This window comes from Aspergillus fumigatus, chromosome 3 (assembly GCF_000002655.1).
Source record: "Aspergillus fumigatus Af293 chromosome 3, whole genome shotgun sequence".
Classification (NCBI taxonomy): Eukaryota; Fungi; Ascomycota; class Eurotiomycetes; order Eurotiales; family Aspergillaceae; genus Aspergillus; species Aspergillus fumigatus.
Genome location: NC_007196.1, coordinates 1,551,189 through 1,571,778, shown reverse-complemented (window position 1 = coordinate 1,571,778; position 20,590 = coordinate 1,551,189). Strand labels below are relative to the sequence as shown.

The 20,590-nt window shown below is 49.7% G+C and overlaps 10 protein-coding genes across 10 annotated transcripts; 4 read left to right on the top strand and 6 right to left on the bottom strand.

Moving 5' to 3' along the window:
- Positions 1 to 129: 129 nt before the first annotated feature.
- On the bottom strand, positions 130 to 1,260 carry AFUA_3G06360 (UBX domain protein; the record flags this gene model as incomplete). Its single annotated transcript, XM_749877.1, has 1 exon — positions 130 to 1,260. One exon carries the CDS (start codon positions 1,258 to 1,260, stop codon positions 130 to 132), a length of 1,131 nt encoding a protein of 376 aa, XP_754970.1.
- A 174-nt stretch (positions 1,261 to 1,434) lies between these two features.
- Positions 1,435 to 1,710, bottom strand: AFUA_3G06350 (uncharacterized protein; the record flags this gene model as incomplete). The annotated part of the gene is made up of 1 exon (XM_749878.1): positions 1,435 to 1,710. The coding sequence occupies one exon, from the start codon at positions 1,708 to 1,710 to the stop codon at positions 1,435 to 1,437; it is 276 nt and encodes a 91-aa protein (XP_754971.1).
- A 238-nt stretch (positions 1,711 to 1,948) lies between these two features.
- Positions 1,949 to 2,970, top strand: AFUA_3G06340 (cytochrome oxidase assembly protein SHY1; the record flags this gene model as incomplete). The annotated part of the gene is made up of 3 exons (XM_749879.1): positions 1,949 to 2,195; positions 2,285 to 2,797; positions 2,861 to 2,970. The coding sequence occupies 3 exons, from the start codon at positions 1,949 to 1,951 to the stop codon at positions 2,968 to 2,970; spliced, it is 870 nt and encodes a 289-aa protein (XP_754972.1).
- A 266-nt stretch (positions 2,971 to 3,236) lies between these two features.
- On the bottom strand, positions 3,237 to 5,047 carry AFUA_3G06330 (uncharacterized protein; the record flags this gene model as incomplete). The annotated part of the gene is made up of 5 exons (XM_749880.2): positions 4,805 to 5,047; positions 4,502 to 4,751; positions 3,994 to 4,432; positions 3,387 to 3,938; positions 3,237 to 3,336 (listed from the first exon to the last, which is right to left on the bottom strand). Exons 1-5 carry the CDS (start codon positions 4,904 to 4,906, stop codon positions 3,237 to 3,239), a joined length of 1,443 nt encoding a protein of 480 aa, XP_754973.1. The 5' UTR covers positions 4,907 to 5,047.
- An 84-nt stretch (positions 5,048 to 5,131) lies between these two features.
- Positions 5,132 to 6,566, top strand: AFUA_3G06320 (uncharacterized protein). The gene is made up of 4 exons (XM_749881.2): positions 5,132 to 5,644; positions 5,704 to 6,040; positions 6,095 to 6,147; positions 6,219 to 6,566. The coding sequence occupies exons 1-4, from the start codon at positions 5,281 to 5,283 to the stop codon at positions 6,398 to 6,400; spliced, it is 936 nt and encodes a 311-aa protein (XP_754974.1). The 5' UTR covers positions 5,132 to 5,280; the 3' UTR covers positions 6,401 to 6,566.
- Positions 6,567 to 6,623: 57 nt separating this feature from the next.
- On the top strand, positions 6,624 to 7,918 carry AFUA_3G06310 (RNA-binding protein; the record flags this gene model as incomplete). The annotated part of the gene is made up of 3 exons (XM_749882.2): positions 6,624 to 7,351; positions 7,429 to 7,657; positions 7,714 to 7,918. Exons 1-3 carry the CDS (start codon positions 6,805 to 6,807, stop codon positions 7,916 to 7,918), a joined length of 981 nt encoding a protein of 326 aa, XP_754975.1. The 5' UTR covers positions 6,624 to 6,804.
- A 536-nt stretch (positions 7,919 to 8,454) lies between these two features.
- On the bottom strand, positions 8,455 to 10,209 carry racA (putative Rho GTPase Rac; the record flags this gene model as incomplete). Its single annotated transcript, XM_749883.2, has 7 exons — positions 9,885 to 10,209; positions 9,391 to 9,605; positions 9,285 to 9,317; positions 9,120 to 9,178; positions 8,877 to 9,057; positions 8,574 to 8,806; positions 8,455 to 8,515 (listed from the first exon to the last, which is right to left on the bottom strand). Exons 2-7 carry the CDS (start codon positions 9,421 to 9,423, stop codon positions 8,455 to 8,457), a joined length of 600 nt encoding a protein of 199 aa, XP_754976.1. The 5' UTR covers positions 9,424 to 9,605; positions 9,885 to 10,209.
- Positions 10,210 to 11,591: 1,382 nt separating this feature from the next.
- On the bottom strand, positions 11,592 to 14,441 carry AFUA_3G06290 (transcription factor domain-containing protein). The gene is made up of 7 exons (XM_749884.2): positions 14,072 to 14,441; positions 13,825 to 13,931; positions 13,454 to 13,762; positions 12,955 to 13,392; positions 12,624 to 12,889; positions 12,058 to 12,567; positions 11,592 to 11,991 (listed from the first exon to the last, which is right to left on the bottom strand). The coding sequence occupies exons 1-7, from the start codon at positions 14,312 to 14,314 to the stop codon at positions 11,783 to 11,785; spliced, it is 2,082 nt and encodes a 693-aa protein (XP_754977.2). The 5' UTR covers positions 14,315 to 14,441; the 3' UTR covers positions 11,592 to 11,782.
- Positions 14,442 to 15,080: 639 nt separating this feature from the next.
- rgd1 (putative Rho GTPase activator (Rgd1)) lies at positions 15,081 to 17,888 on the top strand (the record flags this gene model as incomplete). The annotated part of the gene is made up of 9 exons (XM_749885.2): positions 15,081 to 15,509; positions 15,593 to 15,646; positions 15,728 to 16,334; positions 16,400 to 16,608; positions 16,660 to 17,206; positions 17,267 to 17,410; positions 17,480 to 17,574; positions 17,637 to 17,707; positions 17,777 to 17,888. The coding sequence occupies exons 1-9, from the start codon at positions 15,339 to 15,341 to the stop codon at positions 17,886 to 17,888; spliced, it is 2,010 nt and encodes a 669-aa protein (XP_754978.1). The 5' UTR covers positions 15,081 to 15,338.
- Positions 17,889 to 18,616: 728 nt separating this feature from the next.
- AFUA_3G06270 (uncharacterized protein) lies at positions 18,617 to 19,768 on the bottom strand (the record flags this gene model as incomplete). Its single annotated transcript, XM_749886.1, has 3 exons — positions 18,617 to 19,115; positions 19,183 to 19,290; positions 19,380 to 19,768. The coding sequence occupies 3 exons, from the start codon at positions 19,766 to 19,768 to the stop codon at positions 18,617 to 18,619; spliced, it is 996 nt and encodes a 331-aa protein (XP_754979.1).
- Positions 19,769 to 20,590: the final 822 nt, after the last annotated feature.

Below are 20,590 nucleotides of genomic sequence, written 5' to 3'. Positions count from 1 at the left end.
GATCCATGTAGTGCCCTTGTCGGATGCAAGATAGACAATATCGACATATTAGTGAATAACCGTGACGCTAAAAATAGTACCTATATCATTCCAACTATTGCCCATCTGTATCTCTCCGAGGCTCAAAATTCAGCTAGAGAACAAGTAAGCCGACCTGTGAATCATAGTACTGTACTCAACCGGGTGGCGACTTACCTGGTTCCCATTGTACAGTTGACTGTCATTCTGCTCTTCGCGTTGATCTCGTAATGTCCGAATTCTAGGACCTCTGGATGCAGCAGGCTGTGGACTCCGACCTCCATTCCCAGGAGACGAACTGGAGGTTGGAGAAGACCCGGGAGAGTCTGAAGGGGTCGGGTTATAGCCGATGAAAGATCCCACTAGGGCCGTCGCGGTGCCAACTGCAGAGGAGAGCAAGCCGTACGCAGAATATGCAGCTCGCACGGGTAAGCTAGGCCCTGACGAGGTATATGCCTCTGTGTACGAATTGATGGGGATCATCACAAGGTTCGCCGTGGATCCTAGTCCAAGATCTTCGAGTGTACGTTCCTCGTCGGCAATCGTGAGAGTTCGATTAGGCAAGGGTGTCAAGATATGCTTAAGATTATATGGGCGTTTCTCATTCTGTAGTAGACCGTCAAGCCACGGGCGTACATTCCCGCGGATAGTATGTGCGGGTGCAAAAGTGTTGCGCACTGAGCTTCCATCAAATAATCGGACTTGTAGACGATATTGCTTGGGAGGTAATGGTTGGCGTGGCGTCGACGCTTCTTTTGAAGGTGCGACACCCGATCCAGCATCGGTGGCGGGAGACGATAATGTGTCCTTTTTCGACTCGACGGTGCTTTGCTTCTGGATATTGGCGACGTATTGCCGAACTTGTTGCTCTCTCTTCGATTGTTGGTTTTTCTGCGTAGACCGAGGAGCACGATCGGAACCAACTGCCTTTGGAGGCGCCTCTTGGGTTCGTCCAGGACTAGGATCTTGCTGACGATGCTTCGGTTGCCGTGTCCTGGAAGCTTCTGGCTGGCCCTGCTCTGGGTCTGAGAGCGCAGATGTAGGTGTAGGCGCAGGCTCAACTGTCACTGTTGGTGCGGGCGCAGGCACAGAGGACGACGCTGGAGAGGGATCGGAGGTCTGAGGAGCATTCTGCGTCGTAGATTGAGTGTCGTCAAGAGCAGCCCTCAGCCGACTGCGAAAGTCGTCCTTGGATATTTCAGGCACAATGTACTCTCGCAACAAGCCATTCCTGCAACCCATTCAGATCAGTGAAATCGTTCGCAACCAACGCACTGGTAGAGGTTACTCGTACTTGATCACAACCACTGCGGGAAACCGGACAATTGGACAAAACGACGTCAAGAATCCAGCTTCATCACTGCCTTTCATGAGTCGTAGCACAACAGATCTCGTCCCGAGTAATCGTGCAAATTGCTAGGTAGATGGCATTGGGGTAAGAAGCCATACAACAGCGATCGCCATCATCGAGGGATTTACCTCGTCATCCTTGAAATATTCCTCCTCCCATATATTACTATTCTCTTCGTCATCTACACTCTCCCCGTCAATCAGCATGCGACTCTGAGTGATAGTAGCATCATATGTAATCGTGCGGGGAATGACAGACAGACCTCGAACGAAGCAGACCACAGCTTTCCTCTCTGTGACAGCAAGGGAGATTCCTTCCTGAAGACCTCCGGAGTAGAACATGACGGTTTTGATATCCTCTCTTTTTTGTGAACCGGGTATGGTTGCTTATGTGTCCTCAAGCGAGCCAAACCACGCCATATGGCCAGCACAGCTTATCGGGGAAAGTCGTTGGTCTCCGCCGATCACGGGTTCCTCTTCACGATCCTAAAGGTCCGTCCCGCATGTTCTCCTCGTCATCAATTCTTCAAACAAAGCACCAAGGTCTGGTCTGAGCGCAGAGGCCGCATTTCCGTCGATCATGCGGTCGATATTCTCCGTTCTCCAGCAGACGGCAGCTACATCGTGGCGGTCACAAATTGCATCTGTCCGGAGTTCTCGCGCAGTGTTCGAGCTTGATTCGATTTGCGCCAGATGCCGCCGCCAGCAGATTCGTTTCTCCAGCAATAGGCAGCTTGCGGATGATCCCAGATGGCTATCTGTGGTTGACCACCCTGCGCAGATTGTACGCACGGGACGCAAGCATGGGCCTGGCCTAATAATTCTAGGTACAGTGCACCTCACACGGCACGAGATGTTTCTGGGAGCATCCTCGTAAATAAAAGTTTATTGACTAATTACAATTGGCCTGATGCAGCGTTGATCCCCGTCACGGCGTTTATCCTAGGCACCTGGCAGGTTCAGCGGCTCGATTGGAAGACAAAGTTGATTGCGAAATTCGAGGATCGTCTCCTCAAGCCTCCCCTCCCGTTGCCGCCGCGTATTGATCCAACTGCGATCTCTGAGTTTGATTATCGACGAGTCTACGCTACGGGTCATTTCAGGCATGATCAGGAGATGTTGATCGGGCCCCGCATGCGCGAAGGCCAGGAGGGCTTCATTGTGGTCACTCCACTAGAAAGAGGCGAAGGGGAAAGCACGATTCTTGTGAACAGAGGCTGGATTTCGAAGAAGATGATGAATAAGAAAGACAGAGCCATCGGGCTACCACAGGGGGAGGTAGTCGTCGAGGGCTTACTGCGAGAGCCGTGGAAGAAGAACATGTTTACCCCAGAAAACAAGCCGGAGGAAGGCAAATTCTACTTTCCTGATGTCCATCAAATGGCTGAGCTGACGGGAAGTCAGCCGATTTGGATTGAACAAACTATGGGTAAGCAAATTCCTAGCCGTGCGAGCAGGAGATCCCGACATGACTGACTCTTGGATCTCCCAGTGCCGGACATGGTTGAATCGATGGACAGAGAAGCGAAGGGTATTCCCATCGGCCGCGCAGCTGAGGTCAACCTGAGAAACAACCACAGCCAGTACATCTTCACATGGTAAGTTTCCAAGCGCGAGAATGCTCTTCGCATCGAGCTTAGCCTCCTTCGGCTCCGGACTCCAGTTTCTAATGATCAACAGGTACGGCCTGTCTCTGGCAACATCAATAATGTTGTGGATGGTCGTTCGCAAAAGACCAAACGAAGCCACTCGTCGTGTCGTCCAGAATCGGAACTGGTCGTAGATTCTCGTTGTGTCTTCCTAATGTGCATTATCTGACGGCGTTCGGCTCTGTCTTTTTTTGAGATCCTGTAGTATATATTCCCTGTTCACGGTGGCATCGCCAATCTCATGTCCTGCAGGAGCTCTTTTGGCAAATACTTCTGCGCAAGAGAGAAAACGGTAGTGGTATTGTTGATGTGCCGTTGTCTAGCAGATCAGCATTCTCCTGGTGCCGAAATCAAGGCAATCTCACTCACCTTCTCAACAAAGTCGTAACATCAGTTTCATCAATAGTTTTTCGCCCTGCATGCTTAGAGTATGCTGCCAAGTCTTCGCTGACTTGCTCAAAATACCACGCGGATGCTTGCTCGATAGCAGCCAAGGTTGCCTTGCTTATCTTGGTCTTGGACCCGGCCCTTGCACGGGCAAACCTAGTAGCTAGCTTTCGAACTACTCCCACGGGCATATTGGGCACAGGAATTCCGTGGTGCGAGAGTTTCTTCTGCTTGGCACCTGGGAGCACGCTGTCTTCGTCTCGCAACCCCCCTCCGATGAGCCCTGGACTTTGGCTCAGAGAAACTCGTGATGGCATGTTGAGCTCAAGGCCAAAGTCGCCAGCGCCTCCTCCCACATCGCTATCGCTCATGTCTGATTCTGCACCTATCTCCGGCCCCAGATCAACCGGAGGGAGCTCAAAACCTTCGTTGTCATCCAAAGGTTCGTCCTGCATCAGATCACCCTCACCAGGAGGAGGTGGGGATGGGAAGTTGAATTCGAAATTGAATCGCCCAAGATCCTCCGTTTCGCCTCTGTGCTAGAATTAGCTGGGTCGAGATGAACAAGAAAAGCGGCCGCAACACTCACCCTCTGTCAAAAGCCCCCTGGCTGATCATTGTATCGTCCGGTCCATCTCCTTCCATGCCCGTATCATCGTCCTCGCCGCCTTCAGAGCCGCTCCCCAATCTGGTTGAGTCGCCGAAGTTCTCGCTTAGGCGTGGATTACCGTAGCTCATCATAGATAGTCTTGCTCTGTCGTATTCGCTAGTCGCTCTTCGCGGGTACTCGACGGATGTATGTGTGATGTCTTCCTCATCGAAAGCCAACGACAGCCTAGGGGGACGCATTTCGGGACTTCCTTCATCTACCTCCTCCACCTCCTCCAGAGGTAGGGAAAGCCTCGGCCGTTCCAATTCCGGTTCATTGTCGAGTTCCTCGATCTCATCCTTCTCCTTTTCTGGTTCCGGTGTCGGCTCCAGTTTCTCCTGAGGTGATGAGCGTATCGGCTGGGAAATAGGGGCAAGAGCTAGATAAAAAGTCAGACATGAGCTTGGGATTTATGTAATCCTTCAATCTTGATTCTGAGCGCGCGTACCCTTCCCAAGATTACGTAGAATGTCAAATGTTGTCTCTCTCTGAATCCGCCCGCTCTTCCTGCGATCGCGTCCCGGAGTATTGGCCGCGCGCCGCTGCATCGCCCGAAGTCCATAGGGAGTCGACGGGGCATTTGTAAGCCTTCTTCCAGGTGTCCATCGGGAGACCGGTGGGTTGGCCGACGGGGTTGTCGACCCTGCTAGGCGGCTCGGAGTGAGAGGATACCTTGTGTGAATTGGGAGTCGTTGAAGCTATCAAACATTTCGTTAGGCTATACCGTCGAGTATCCTAGGAATTGACTAACCCTAGTGGCTGTTGTCTCTCCCGCCGGAGTATTCGCGTTTGAATCAGAAGCTGTTGTATCGCGCGACGGTCGGCGGCCGTGCGGTCTGGGAGTCGCTGACATCTGTAGCTCTCGGGGAACAAAGGTCCAATCAACCGATCATAAACAAAAAGAAGAGTAGCTCAATATCAATCTCAATCAACCAAAGCCGATAGCCATCCCAAAAAGTATAGAGCTGTCAATAACGAATACATGATTGACGAGGGGTTTCTTATGATGATTGGGCGGAGCGCGTCTTGGATCACCCATGACAGGTCCTCCGGTCCCGTTTCTGATTGGCTTAAGCTTATCGATAAATGACTGCTGACTCAGCATAAAAAGTTGTGATCAACGGAGCGCATCTGAATGCGACAAGCAAAGTCTGGGATAATCGCGCTGCCGTGCTGTTCAAAATCTTACGAGAATTACAATTATACTATAGAATTCTTTGTCTTGCAATGTCAGACACCCTCCCGAACCCGTCCGGTCTCTCGGCCAAGGTGAACAAGAAGCGTAAGAGACAAGCGGAGGAAGCACCCAAGGAAGATAAAGCCGCATCGGCCAAATCTGCCAATAATAATACCTTGGAAGCAGCCGAGGGTCCTTTAAAGAAGAAAAAGAAGAGGAATTTCAAAAATAAGCAGAAACAACAAAAGAAAAAAGATCTGGAGGATGATCCCAAGCAGCAGGAGCGCAAAGGCGGCATCGACGAGTCTATTGGCAAGATGGACGGCCGGTTGCTGGCTGATTACTTTGTCCAGAAGGCGAAAAGACATAACAAGGAGCTGACTGCGGTTGAACTGGGTGATCTGAGCGTCCCAGGTATGGTTATATCCGTCTGGCTCAGGCTCGAGTGCAATGAAACTGATACGACGGTCTAGACTCGGCATTCCTCGACACATCCTCTTTCGAATCACCCAGATCGCTAGACCAGCTTCCTGCGTTCCTCAAAGCTTTCAGCCCCGACAAGGGGTCTGGACTCTCAAAGGCATCGGAGCAAAAGGGCACACCGCATACGCTGGTCGTATGTCCCGCTGCGCTTAGAGCAGCTGATGTGGTGAGGTGGGTGGACCAGACATATATCGCTGTCCTGGGATGGAGGCTGATTAGATGTTCTAGGGCTCTCCGTGCGTTCCAGAGCAAGGATTCGACAGTCGGCAAGTTGTTCGCAAAGCACATCAAGCTGGAGGAAGCAAAACAGTTCTTGCAGCGCGCACGGTATGTTCACTATGATCTTGGCCTCAATTGACACCTTGTCTAACAAACATACAGAATAGGCCTTGGAGTTGGAACCCCTGCCCGTATTTTAGACTTAATCGACGCTGGTACGTTCTCTTCCTCCCTGAGCTGCCATCTGTATGTCATGTTCTGTTCGAACCAGTACTAATGGAAACAGGGAGCCTCAAGTTAGACGAACTAGAACGCATCGTGATTGACGGATCTTACATTGACCAAAAACAGCGTGGCATTTTTGATATGAAGGAAACGCATATCCCACTCCTTCAACTGCTCACTCGCTCCGAGTTCCGTGAACGATATGGAGCGAAACAGAAGCGGATTCAGGTTCTGGTATTTTAATTGGAACATCTACTATCTGTGGCATTGGCGTTGCTTAATGGGGCACTTGTATATTCAAAAGGTATGCATGTTGATATTATTTCGTGCCATAACTTATATTCACATGTATAACTGCATGCGTGTTATAACTACTGCCTGCAATTTAAGACATAAACTCCTGTGGAGCTACTTCTCTCACCGCCATAAACAACCGCCTGGCAAAAAAGTAAATTTCCCTTTTCCGCTAAGCTTCTGGAAACAGTAATTTTCTAGACTCAAAAATTTCCAATTTTATTTGGCCGTCGAGCGGTGGTTCTCATTCTGATTTTCGGTACGGAGTATCATCTGTTTGATTGATTGCCTCTACGGTCAAGTCTTACGAAGAGCGACCCTTTTCGCGCCTACTCTGAATATATCACACCGACATGGGCGACAAGAAACGCAAGCTCGCCGAGGAAGCCATTGCGCCTGAGGGCAAGAAGCTGAAACAGGAAAAGGTCAAGGAAGAGCGAGAGGAGAAGAAAGAGAAAAAATCCAAGGCGAAAGAGGTTGTTGAGGACGTGAAGACCACCGAGGAAGTCTCAGCGCTCAAGCCGGAGAAGAAGGACAAGAAGGAAAAGAAGGATAAGAAAGAAAAGAAAGAAAAAAAGGAAAAGAAAGAGAAGAAGGAGAAGATAATTAAAGATGAAGAAGAGGAGAGGTCAAGTCCCCAAGCCGCGGAGCCTGATTCAATGGACGTCGATGGCGATGTGAAACCCGCCGAGAAGCAAGAGGATGAGGGCGACGAGCGCGAAAAGAATGAGGAAAAGAAGGACAAAAAGAGCAAGAAGGATAAGAAATCCAAAAAGGAGAGGAAGGAGAAAGAGCCCGCAGATGAGCCGCAAGAGCAGCCAGAACAATCTACAGAGACAGCGCCTGCTGAAGAACACTCACAACGCCACCAAAAAAACGCACGTTTCATCTGCTTCGTCGGTGAGCCAAAATTTGTTGTCTTCAAGAACGTATGGCACAGACGCAGCATTGCTAATATCGTTCGCACTCTGTCGCAGGAAACCTCCCTTACTCCGCAACTGCCGACTCCCTCAGAAAGCACTTTGAGAAGAACCCCCCAGCCTCAGTTCGCGTAGCTACTGAGAAAGACAAACCGACCAAATGCCGTGGATTCGGTTTTATCGAATTTGACAACTATGACCGCATGAAGACCTGCCTGAAGCTCTACCACCACTCCATGTTCGATGATGGCAAATATCCCCCTCGGAGAATCAATGTTGAATTGACGTGAGTGCACCGTGACCAGACGAAGTGGAGGATTTTATAACTAACAAATATTGCAGGGCCGGCGGCGGCGGTAAATCTGAGCATCGTAGAGCCAAAATCGAAGCCAAGAACAAGAAGCTCAATGAGGAGAGACAACGTCAAGCTAAGAATATCCAAAAGGAGAAGACGAAGTCGAAGAACACTCATTCTAAAGAGAACGAGGAGCAGGGCGCCGATCAGTGGGCTGGTATTCACCCCAGCCGAAGAGCCCGTATGGCGTAAGACGCCCGACTCGGTCGGAATTTCAGCGATGGTGTTGCTCGACGAAAAGAAAAAACTTTTCCAGTTTCCATTTCGCGTCTCTTTGATATGTTCGATCAGAGATATCCTTCTTGTCCTCGTTATAGAGTGTGAATATTGGATGGATTGTGTTGGGTGAAAGTATATAGAATCTTCAATGACTGCACAATCCCTAAGGAATATCATGAATGGCTGCATACAGCTGTTCTCCAACACGCGCCATATCTATGTAGCAGTTAGGACAATGGAGGTTAAATCGATTAAGTGACAGCTTCCTGTTATGGCGTAGCATGTTACAAGTTTATGCTGCATGTGCACAAAAAGACGACAAGATGAGGAAAGGGGTGTCCTGACCCAGAAAGAAGCTCATCAGGATCATGACATGTGACCGAGAAAGAGAGAAAGAAATATGAACACAGTTGGAACAATCATCAAGGGGATCATTGCAAAACCTTCAACTATCCCAGACGCCGAATTAGTTGTTTATGATTAGATGATGAAAAGCTGAAAGTAATGGTCTACAGTATGGTGCATTTCTTGCTCTTCGGTTTTGCGGCAGGTCGAGGGTTGAGGACAGCACTGGCAATCTGATTAGCATCGAGGAACAACATCACTTCGGGGACAATGCCAAACATACCGAATGGCTTCATCAAAGACGCTTTTGAGGTTGCGCTGCGTGAGGGCAGAACATTCGAGATACTTGTGCGCTCGGATCTCTTTGGCGACAGCCAGTGCTTGCTCGTACGAGACAGGCTCCATCTTTCTCTGCCGGAGGGATTCTGCTGTCGCGGGATCGTCTCTCAGATCGAGTTTGGTACCAACAAGGATGATGGGAACATTGGGGGCATGGTGCTCAATCTCCGGGTACCACTACTCGAACGGTTAGTCGAAGCGATTGCTAAGCTGTGAGCGCACAGCAGCTGACAGGGGAGTTAAGCACCTTTGCCTTGACGTTGTCAAACGAAGGAGGGCTGACAATGGAGAAGCAGATGAGGAAGACGTCGGTTTGAGGGTAGGACAGCGGTCTCAGTCGGTCATAATCTTCTTGCCCAGCAGTATCCCACAGTCCCAAGCTGATGGGTCTACCATCTACCATCACACTAGCCGTATAGTTGTCAAATCTGGAAGTCGAGTCAACAACAGGCTCCGAATGAGAATCAGCGCAAGGGAGGAAGCCACGGACACGGTAGGGATGTATTCTCCGGGGAATGCATTGGTCGTATACGAGATGAGGAGGCATGTCTATCATATTCTAGGTTAGCGGCTCTTATTCACCAGAGACAGATAGCACCAGGCAATATCTCAAGCTCTCCAGGGGGGAGGGGAGAAGAAGAGAAAAAGCACTTACCTTTCCAACTGCACCATCACCTGTCACCACACACTGTAAGGTTCACCTGTTAGCCGCGGTCTGGTCAACCGACTAACAATCTATGGGATATCTCGCGAGTTCTAACCTTTAATGACTGAGTAGCGGGGCCGGACGCCATGTTTTTGTTGTTGGAATTAAGAATATATGCACAGAGAAGAAAATCACAGAGAGGATTTGATGATGAACAGCTTGTAAAGATGAACCCAAATGATAGCGATCAATTAGCGTCGAAGTGAATTCTTGGGGGGGTTTAGCGTCAAGTGAAGGCGGATGGGGCGATAATAATCTTTAAGGGTATATCTGCAAAAGGAGAAGTCAAATGAGTTAGGACGATGCAATTGTATACGATAAAGAGGACATAAAAAAAGATTTCAGAAGAGAGAGCAAACAAGCTGAAGACGGCAAAGGACAAAAAGAGGATAAGAAAGGGTCATTGAGCAGCGAAACAGGACGAGATCGAGGGGCGGAGGTTGTTGTGGTTGGGGGGAAGACAAGAGAGAGGGGGGGTGTTAAATCGGGAAGAGCGAGGGTAGCTCGATTGCGGTCCGTGTATAGGGAGATCCAGACTGGACAGCTCACCTTTTGGAGGTTAAGCAGTCTGTCACTTTGTATACAGATCAAGGTACTTTTTGGTCTGCCAGTACTATTTGCAGGGAGGTGCAGAAATCTGCGATAGAAGAGTTGCTCGCGAGGATGCTCCCGATGCTCAGTGTTTGATGGAAGCTCTAAAACTCAAGCGATGATTATACAGTGTAGTATGCACTTATAATCAGGATTCTATAAGCGGGAATGAGGCATGATAACAGAGTCAGATCTTATGGAGGATGAAGGCAGATTGATGATGGCTGGTATCTGATTGATCATTGGTACACCCTTCTTTAATATATTGATGATCAAGTCCAGGCTAACCAAGATCTTACAAGTAAAGTGTCTGCGAGCTACTGTATCTATGTCAGTGTCTGTATTGCAAAGTCCCCAGCCTTCTCTTTCTAAGGTGGTTTTGACTGGTTCTACCACTGCCTGAGGCGTTTGCGACAGTCCAAGCAGAAGTAAGAGTCGTACGCTCGTACTACTTGCCTAGTGGAAACAAAAGGATCAATATCGATCAGTTGAGCACAGTTGTGCTACGATGTTCCTCAATTGCTTTTATAGCGACAGTCCCGTGGTTCTCCGCGTCTTTGAGACCGAAAATGCAAATACAGAATTATTACTATTTTAGATATTCTTCAGGCAACGGTAGATACCTCTCTGTTTTTGTTTAGGATCAAGGGGGGTTGACCCATACGAACCATGGAATATTGAAGGCAAGGTATGGAAATACTCTGTCCTAATAGGGTGCCCTTATTGCTCCCGAAAATCGTTCTCTATTTCCGGACTCACTCAATCTCTACTCTGGCTTAATTCTCCTCTACTCTGGGATTAAGCGGGAGTAAGTTGATACTTGGTAGCGAACGAGCTAGTTAGTATGTGAAGGCTAGCTGAATAGTACCTCAGTGCTTAGACGATGGAGTGAGTATCTGCCATTTATTATTACCTCCTATGCGCCATGCCACTATAGACTAGATCATATCGCATCAGAAAATACCTCCAGCAATCATCATTATTGGACGCCGTGTTGCCCATTATCTGACCGCCACCGGAGCCCTCTGAACCAGTAGAAAACGAGAAACAGGACTTAACCTCCCAATTTTACAAGTCCATCCTTCTAGGTAGCCTTGCTACTTCAAGGTCGCAAGGTTGCCATGAGCATGGGGTGACATTATCGCGTCTTGGCTGCGTCCCACGGACGTCCCTAGCCATGATCAGCGCTGTATAAGACTTTCAATCATTGACTCATGCTTGAAAGGAGGACAATGTCCATTCTTCCATCTGCTTGAAGTTAAGCGCTACCGATCGTCTAAGACGGTGTGCTTTGAGTTGTACTTTGTGTCATGATACAAGGAGCCATATGGTAGCACACAGGTACGTTTATTGGCTGCCTCATCAACGGGCGCGCTTATATATGGTCTGTGTGTTCCCAGGGGACCTCATCCAGTAATCCGATATCCTAGCCCTTTAGACAGCGGCACCTCATATTTGCTTACATGCGCCAATCGTCCTCAAGGCATGCACTTCACTCCTTCGTCACCATCAGTCCTAGTAATTGCAATGCGCGCCAAAGACTTGACAAAAGAACTGGGCAGTTCCATGTTATATATGATAGGTGGGGCCGAGCAACTCATTGTCCTGATTTATTTACAGCCTCGGCATTGTGATCCGAGAGATCTTTCTTCCATAAACTCTCAATCGAGAATCGTATCACCTTTTTTGCACTTCCTAAATCAAATGGTATCATGAAAGTATTCTATATACACAAGATGAGGTCGTAATAGATATCTGAGAGATCCTGCCAGTTGGCACTTGCTCGCCTGGACAGCCAAGATCACTGGTTTTGTTTCTGTTCATGTGTAGTTTCACATCCTGACCCGTCATCATGGCTACATGACCGGTGGTGCAACGAAAGAATCGGGAATCCCATCAAAAACCCAGTTGAGAGAATCAAAAACTTCGGAGAACCCTGCTTCACTGATGAAGGCCCCTTGGTCGAAATTGGGCGGATAGATCAAACCAGTTTCATCTAGTGTATCATCCTGCTGCCGGGTGACAGTGCCTGCGGCCGCCGATATGTTTGGGTCAGCCACTGTGACTGCAAAAGGTCAGCTTTACAAGATCATTTCAACGGCGAGAATACGGGACTAAAGAATAAACAAACCTTGTGAGTCCTCGATGCTTCGCATAGGCCTGAATCTCTGCCGCCAGCGCCAGACCGTGTCATAGACATGACTCATGCTCATTCTGCAGCGAACTTTCAGCTCCAAGACATTATCGCCCGGAGAGTGTGCTGCCTCGTTTGCATTCCACATCTGAGCCAAAATATCGGCGAGGCGAACAGGGCGATCATGATCCATAACACTTATCCGTCGGATGGCCGAAATGGCTCCATTGAACAGTAATTTGCCGTGATCGAAGTCGATATGACGGCTGAAATCACTCTTCAAGAGCTTCATAAGGGCAAAGGCTGCAGAGACTATCATCTGAAGGATATAATTGGTGGCGTGGCCAATCAGTTCTCCAGGAGATGTCTCCAAGTCCAAAACTCGTCCGAGGAATGACGTCGTGGCGATGAAAAGCTTTGTCAAATCTTCACCTCGTGGATTAGAACCAAGGAATACAAAGTATCTCAGGTGCAACTCCGCGGCTCGCAGATGGATCATATTGATATCTGAAGATGACAATTTAGTAGCGGCTCAACAACAACAGCAGTCCAGATGTTCATACTAGATATGTCGCGACCAAAGTCGACTTCCATCTCCCGGAGTTCACTCTCCAGAAGCTGGACGATTAACAATTTCTCCGAACTGATGAATTCGGCTGGGTCAGGCTTTCCGCTATATAGTGCCTTTGTCACGCGGTCACAGAACTTTTCAATCCGCAACCGGATTCGCAAGTCATCCGAAGGATTGTAATCGGCGTCTCGGAGAGATGGTGGTTCAAGCGCCCAATCATAAATGGTACCTGGGGGCTGTCCGTAGCCGGTTGCGACGCTGCAAAGGGCATTTATCAACATCCAAGATGCATGAGATTGCTGGCAGGGATCGCCAGTACTTACTTCTGAGCCACAATATTACAGATAGCCCATGTCTGTAAACGATCCTTCACTGCTTCTCCTTGAGCTTCCATTCGGAACGTCGTAAACTCCTCTGCCTGGACAGGCCGATGCAGACCCAGCTGCATCGCAATCTGCATCATCAGTCCGCTAAGCATAAAAGTAGCATCGGTCCTTTGACTCGTTGTGGGCAGCGGCCAGGTGCAAAGTAGGCATAAAGCCTTGACCACACGGTAGTCTTGAGGCACTCCAGTAAGGGTCGACCAAAGGAGCCTGCTGAAAGGCCCAGTGAGTGAACTTAGAAGGCCCGGTTCTGATGGCGCTCGACGACTAGCGATGCAAATGATCGTCCAGGCTTGCAAGCGGCTGCGGCGCAGATACTCCTCAGGAGGCTTTTGAGGATTTAGAAGAGGCAGAAAGGGGTGGTAGTACGTGAAGTATCTAGCGGGTCGTTAACTGACGCCAGTTCCTCTTGAGCAGAACAGGGAAAGTGGGTAAGTACTGGTCAAACAATCGTGCTACTCGTTGTCTGGAGAGTGTGACATCCTCCAGTCTCCAAGGACTGTCGTCCTGGGAGATGATGGAACTGTCTCTGGCTAAAGCCAAAGGACCTGGTAGAGGTTGCGGTTTCAAGGGGGAAGAGAGAGGGCGACCCCGACTGGAAAGCGCGGAGTTTGGTCCACAGTACACATCTTCTGAACACTGCGACATTTCATCGCTGGCGTTGGCCTCCCCCGTCTGAGGCCGTTCGCCATTGATAGCGAGCCGTCGACGGAGTTCTGCGATCTCCTTTTCCATTTCAGCGTTGCGTCTGTCAAAGAGTCAGACAGGAAAAGGGTGTTCGAGTATAGATGTGTATCGTAGAAGACTTACCTCCGCTTGGAGATTCGCCTGAATGTAGGCTCAACCTTGCATTCTATCTGAAGGCGCCGACAGCGCGAACATGCCGCTGCCGGCGTCTGAACAATATCACATCGAAGCTGTTGAAACCCAACATACCATGTTCAGCCAGCAGTCGAGGACAGAAAAAACAGGTCTTCGATCTGGATATGAAGGTGGGCTATTTCATTTGGGGCCATTCAACACCGCGAGCCCAGTAGCCAAGGACTGATTAGCTCACCTTTTGCTGTTTACACTCGTTACAGGCCTTTCTACTACCACCCCGCCGTTTTCCAGTGATTTGCGGGGGCACCTTCTCCATCTCGCCAAGTTCCGTGCTCCTATTTGGGAAATTGAAGCCTGCCACCGGCCGGGTAAGCCTCGGCGTGTTCCGAAAGTCGCTGGTGGTGCCCGGGGGCGTTATCAAACTTGCCTGTGTAGGCAGCCCATTTGGTGCTATGACACCCCGGAACTCCAGGTCCATCAGTATAAAGTGAAAAAAATTCGCCAACGGTATTGAACCGCGGAGTGCCGTTAACACATGCAAAAAGGCGTGGTATTGACACAAGGAATGTGCTTAGGTGCCGGTAATCGGCAGAAAAAGGGAGGGGACGCTTAAGCGCGAAACTCGGCGGTTCTGGGGAAATTGCTGACTCATTTTCATGCCTTAGGCAAGATATCGGAGCCTTGTCCTTTATGAGATGGACGGGACCACAATCGCAGTCGAATAGCGTCAGTCGACAAGAATCATGAATCATTGTTACTCAAATGTTGACCAAGACGTTCTTCTATCAGCAGGATCCTTTTCGGCCTCGCGCCAATGCGGCTTGGTCTGTACTCTGTTGGTACTCCAGCCTGTATGGACAACTCCGTAGGGTATATCAAATAAATACTACCTTACTAGCATGTAGCAAGGGAGGCCCAAAGACAAGCTTTCGTTCTCATCAGTAATGATTAATTCTTACCACTCCCATCACCATCCCAGACTCACTAAATACCACGCTCAGGAATATCACGAGCTTACCACTGGCCAAGTGCCATCAGCCTGCTATCCCCCATGACGTACATACGAATTGGTCTTGCATTCCAGTGAGCAACCCTTCTAAGTCTTTAAGGCCATTGAAAGCTTCACTTATCAAGCGGCTAAGGTGCCTTACTTAGTTACTTAGGCACCCAGCGTTTCGTCAACCTGTCGAGTACAGCATGTTCTGTAAGGTACCTCAGCGGTTGAAACCTAAGGTACCAAGCCTCCACTAAGGCAAGCCCTCCACTCCTATCCCCACCGCCAGCCATACTGCCGTTCTGCCAACGAACCATCCGCATCCGCATCAGCATATTATTATTAGTAGCATCCCGTACTCCGTACTCCGTACTCCCCACCATTTAGGCTTCCGCAATTCGACAACACGATATCTCGTAGACTCTTCCCTATCTACTCATCTACAGAAACTCGACGACTACGCTTGATTCACAGTTGCCTACCGTCGATTCTCTCAGCAGGATTTTCTATGGCAGAGGTTGCTGCTCCCGATGGCTCAGCGCCAATTGTTCCGGTGCTCAGGGATCCTGATGCGCCACCATCGAGTGCTGGCTCTGCGGGACAGTCTGAAGTTCGTCCGGGGCCACCGCCTATGACAGAGGAGCTGAAAGCTCGCCTGGACAAAGTCATTTACTCCGATGTGGGTGACTCATTTCATAGCTTCATCCCAAAATGAGCGAGACGGAGGACTTTGCAGCTGACCCGAGCTCTTTGATATCTTAGATCGGTATCACAACGCTCCTGGCACGATTGAAGCAGAGCGTAGCTTCTGCGAAGGTGCGTTCTGACCGCCTTATGCTAATCCCTCCGATCCTCCAGTCAGAAGAAAGAAGGGTGCGCTGACCGAAGGAAATGCAGGATTTCTCCGCATTTCTCAAGAAGCGGTCCTCTCTGGAAGAAGAACATGCGCAGGGCTTGAGGAAGTTGTCTCGCTCTCTTAATGACGCTGCCAGCCGCCCCGACAATCGCCAAGGCACCTACGGCTCTAGCTACAATGATCTCAATCGATTCCACGAACGCATGGCGGATCATGGACTTCAATTCGCAGTATCTCTACAGCAGATGGCTGATGACCTCCACGAGCTTGCCACGAATATCGAGAAGGGACGCAAACAGTGGAAACAAACCGGCCTGAGCGCGGAGAAAAGAGTTACTGAGGCCGAGGCGGCAGCGGAGAAAGCAAAGGCGAAGTACGAATCTCTTGCGGAGCAGTATGACCGCGTGAAAACCGGGGACAAACAGGGCGGGAAGTTTGGTTTGAAGGGACATAAATCTGCTGCCCAACATGAAGAAGAGCTGTTGCGCAAAGTGCAAAATGCGGACGGAGATTATGCTGCCAAGGTCACGGCCGCACAAACGGCTCGACGAGAACTGATTTCCACCCATCGTCCGCAGGCTGTGCAGAACATCCAGAAATTGATTGCAGAGTGTGACTCTGGTCTTACGTTGCAGCTACAAAAGTTCGGTATGATGTCACTACGTCCCGACATTGAACCGCTTTGTCGAACTTTGAGCTAACTCATGCCTCAGCCACATTTAATGAGAAGTTGCTGCTGGGACAAGGCTTATCCATTACGCCTTTAGATGAGGGCGCAGGCAATGGCTCTATTGGACCAAAGAGTCTGTATGAGGTGGTACGGCAGATTGATAACCAGAAGGACTTCCAGGATTATATTCTCAGCTACGAACATAATCCTGGTGCTGTGACTTCGGAGGAGGTTCAGTACCAGCGTCATCCGGTACGTTAATTTGTATCGATCATTATTATCCGCATGCTCATTTCGTGTTAGACACTGGGAGGTACGCCCACACCGGTTGCTCCGGCCTCGCAGCCTTCCACACAGAACAAGCGCCAGTCAATCATGTTTCCTTCATCATTTTCCCAACAACATCTTCCTGTCAGTCAGCCCTCCACTCAGCCATCTGGACCGGCTGCGACTCCGTCTCCGGCACCAGCGCCCGCTCAAAGCACCCAGCCATCGTCTTTCCAGCCACATCCAGACTCCTTCTCCTCGCCACCCCCATTCCAACCACCTTATCCAACTTCTTCTGGGTTGCCAGCTCCTGATCAGCACAATGTGAACACGCTGCCCATGGCGGCACCGGCTAATCCCCTGCCTCCACCTGGAAACAACTTCCAACAGAATCTCCCTCCTCTGAGGCCGGTCTTCGGGGTGTCATTGGAAGATCTATACGCCAGAGATGGGACTGCCGTACCCATGATTGTTTACCAATGCCTCCAGGCCATAGAATTGTTCGGATTAGATGTGGAAGGCATTTACCGTCTCTCTGGGAGCGCAAATCACATCAACCATATGAAGTCGCTTTTCGACAACGGTATGTGTAACCACAGTTTAACCCGTTTCTCTAGCAGTCGCTGACCTCTATGGATGGCAGACTCTTCACAAGTGGACTTTACGAATCCCGAGAACTTCTATCACGATGTTAATAGTGTCGCCGGGCTGCTGAAACAGTTCTTTAGAGAACTGCCTGATCCCTTGTTTACTTCCCGATACTATTCTGATTTCATTAATGCAGCTCGTAAGTACATTGATTCGAACCCGGGGTGCCATATGACAAGAGCTGAGTAGCTGACACGTATTTCTGTAGGGATCGATGATGACATCCAGCGGAGGGATTCACTGCATGCACTTGTCAACAACCTTCCAGATGCGCACTACGCCACGCTGAGGGCTCTGATACTTGTAAGTAACTCGGGTATCGCCCCATCTTTCTATATGCCAAGGTCTAATTTGCTCGATTCTAGCACCTCAACAAAGTCCAAGAACATTACATGAATAATCGTATGAATGCAGGGAATATTGCAATCTGCTTTGGGTAAGTCACTGACCTCATCTCCTCATATTCGTTCTCTGCGAGACTTCGGAAACTGACAAGCCTTGCTAGACCTACTCTCATGGGTGCCAGTTCAGGCGGCAACATTGCCGATGCTGGTTGGCAGGTCCGCGTTATTGAGACCATTCTGGTCAATACGTTCCAGATATTCGATGATGACTAGATTATAGTCCCCGTACCGGACTTAAGAGGTCTATGTCTCTTCCCGGCCCATGTGTAGGAGTTCAGAAAGCATGTCCATCGAACTCTGTTTGTGCTACAGATTACACATTTCAATCGTCGTTCTTGATTCCCCTATCATATTTCCCATCGTTTTCACATAGCCCCCGATGTACATATTGCGTCTTTTGATGTTGGATTGACTGTCTTTCTGATGAGATACCACTCCTGTTTCATAATTCACCTTCAGGACATGGTATGTATTCCTGCCTTGGATGTATTGGCAGTCCAATTTTGAGATATGTCCAGTAATCACATGAATAACGAGAAGTGCAATCTTGATATGGTACAGTTCGTAACGAGGTCTAACGGTCCAGACTCCCTTTATCACGCTGAATAATACAAATCATAAGGAATGTGAGATGATCCCAAATGGAAAGAAAGCAAGACCAAAGCTTCTGCGTAAGTATAACACATGTGAGAATGGAAAGTAGCCGGCACTTGGATAGCCATGAGGCCGCCCACATGTAGGCGATACGCAATCGAGAAGATCATGGAATTCTTCTCGATAACTCAATGCGGACAATACTTGTTGTTCGCCGGGTTGATAACAGAACGGAGACTTATTCTCAAGACGATCGGCCCCGAACGCACTAGCATATGGGAAGTTGAACATTTGAACTGCGACATGGAGCAGTGAATTGAGTGATGGGTTGAAAAGAATGATTCACATCATTTTTTTCCTGTCATCATGTCCTTCATAGCATCCATGCGCTCGGAGAGTGTGAGTCCTGGGGCAAAGAAGGGGCTGTCGAGATCTTCGACAGTCGTAGGAGTGGCATGGCCCCAGATACGCCACTCCTGATCTTCACCGGTCCACCGAAGCTTCTGGATAACGATGTATTCAGTGCAATCTTGCTGCTTAGCTGGCGTAGGCTCTGCAGCGACAGCGCTTTCAGCACCGCGCTTGGTGGGAATAGTGACCTTGCTCGTTGACTGACGGCTAGTGATGCGCACAACTACCTGCCGTACTCCAGAATCAGGCAAGTCTGGTATCTGCGTGGCGCGATCAGCCAAGACGCGAAGACCAGTGAAGAGCGTGCCTGGTGTGCGATTGTATTTGTCCAGGGTCCAAGTGACCTTCTCATCCTTTGGACGGCTGGCTATACGGGAGCTGAGGTTATTTGCGAGGCCGCTGCAACAGATCTTGCGCAGGGTATTGATATCTCCGCTATAGACGATCGAAAGAACTGGTTAACTGCCTGCGCAAAACTCGAGGTGAAATAATGATAACCTACTCAGCAAAAGCACTATACATCCGTTGATGTAGTTCGCGAGCAACCTGGCGCCGCTCCTTCAGGCGTAGTGGTAGTCCCTTGTTGATCCATTTGCTGTAAGCGATGAGCCTGGTAGAGGTCAGCACCAGACTGTTCTAGAAAACCCATTCCACAAGAACGTTTTCCGGATAGCCGTAAATGAGGAACGGCACACGTACCCAAGGAAGTTCTGAACCGCATTCTTCAGCCATAGCCACTCAAGCTGCAGGCGTTCTTTCGGTTGTTGAAAGATTGATGGCATGTCTCTCCACAGAGGTCGAATGAAAGTGCCGGGCAAGAGACCAATGTCTTGCGGTAGTTCCGACCTCGACAACTCTCTTCCTCTGGTTCTCATACTCGGTTGTGCAGGCTGCTTAACTGAAATATTCTGTGGTATGCCAGACAGGCCCCGCTGGGCCATCTGAGACTGAGAGAAGAAGCGGCGTTGGTAATATGCTACAACTGCGGAACTCGGCGAAGGTGCGGTTTGATAGAACTCGGCAATGGGAGTTCCGGGCTGCACAAACGTGCGCAAGGAGCTCGGAGAACGACATAGGGAGGACGCCATTAGGGGCTGATGTAACAGGAGCGCCGAAGTGAGGGACTGGACTTTGGGATGGCCTGTTGAATGTGCAACAAATTATTCCATCCAAGGATGGAAATCACGAGATGGGGCCGATCACATGACTGGTTTCTCCGCTGCGGGTCTCCAGCCGGGGTTTTGGCATTTACCATCACAATGATCAATGAAGTCCGCGCGGCACACTGGCTTTTGAAAGTGTCAGGTCCTGGCTGCATCTCTGACTTACTTGGCTACTTTTCACTCTCCTGAGCCATAAATTTGCGATTTGCCCAGCCAGGAGCCTTTTGTTCTCTCAGAGGCAAAAGTAGGAAAAGGGAACATCACGCTTCAGCAAGAGGAACTGGTGCCCGCACAATCTAGCTTCTCATTCTGTCGTTGGCGATCTCGCCGACCTTTTCCCCCTTTCTTTTTTCTCGGTGTGATTGCGCAGCGGCTGCATATGCCGTGGGAATAAGGCTGGCTCCTCCTTGTCGTGATGCCGCTCCTCCGCCCTTCCCTCTCCATAATCGGATTCCTTCTGAGCCTGATATAAATACTCTCCGTTCGGACTCGAATCAATCACCACTCCCGCCTTCGTACTCTTCAGTTCGCAACTCAAGAGGCGATCTTCGAGATAAAGGCGTGGCTTCGCCGTCTACTGTTTCCGCCATTGTCCCTCCATCCCCGGCCTTACCTGCGTCACAACATCCCCTCAGCAACGATGCAGGACGCTCCACTCCCTCTTCGGCTCTTCATCCTCGCGTGGCCGTCATTTTGGGAGTCGACAAGAAGTGGCACGCGCCTCTGCTGGTCTGTCGGGCGTTGAGT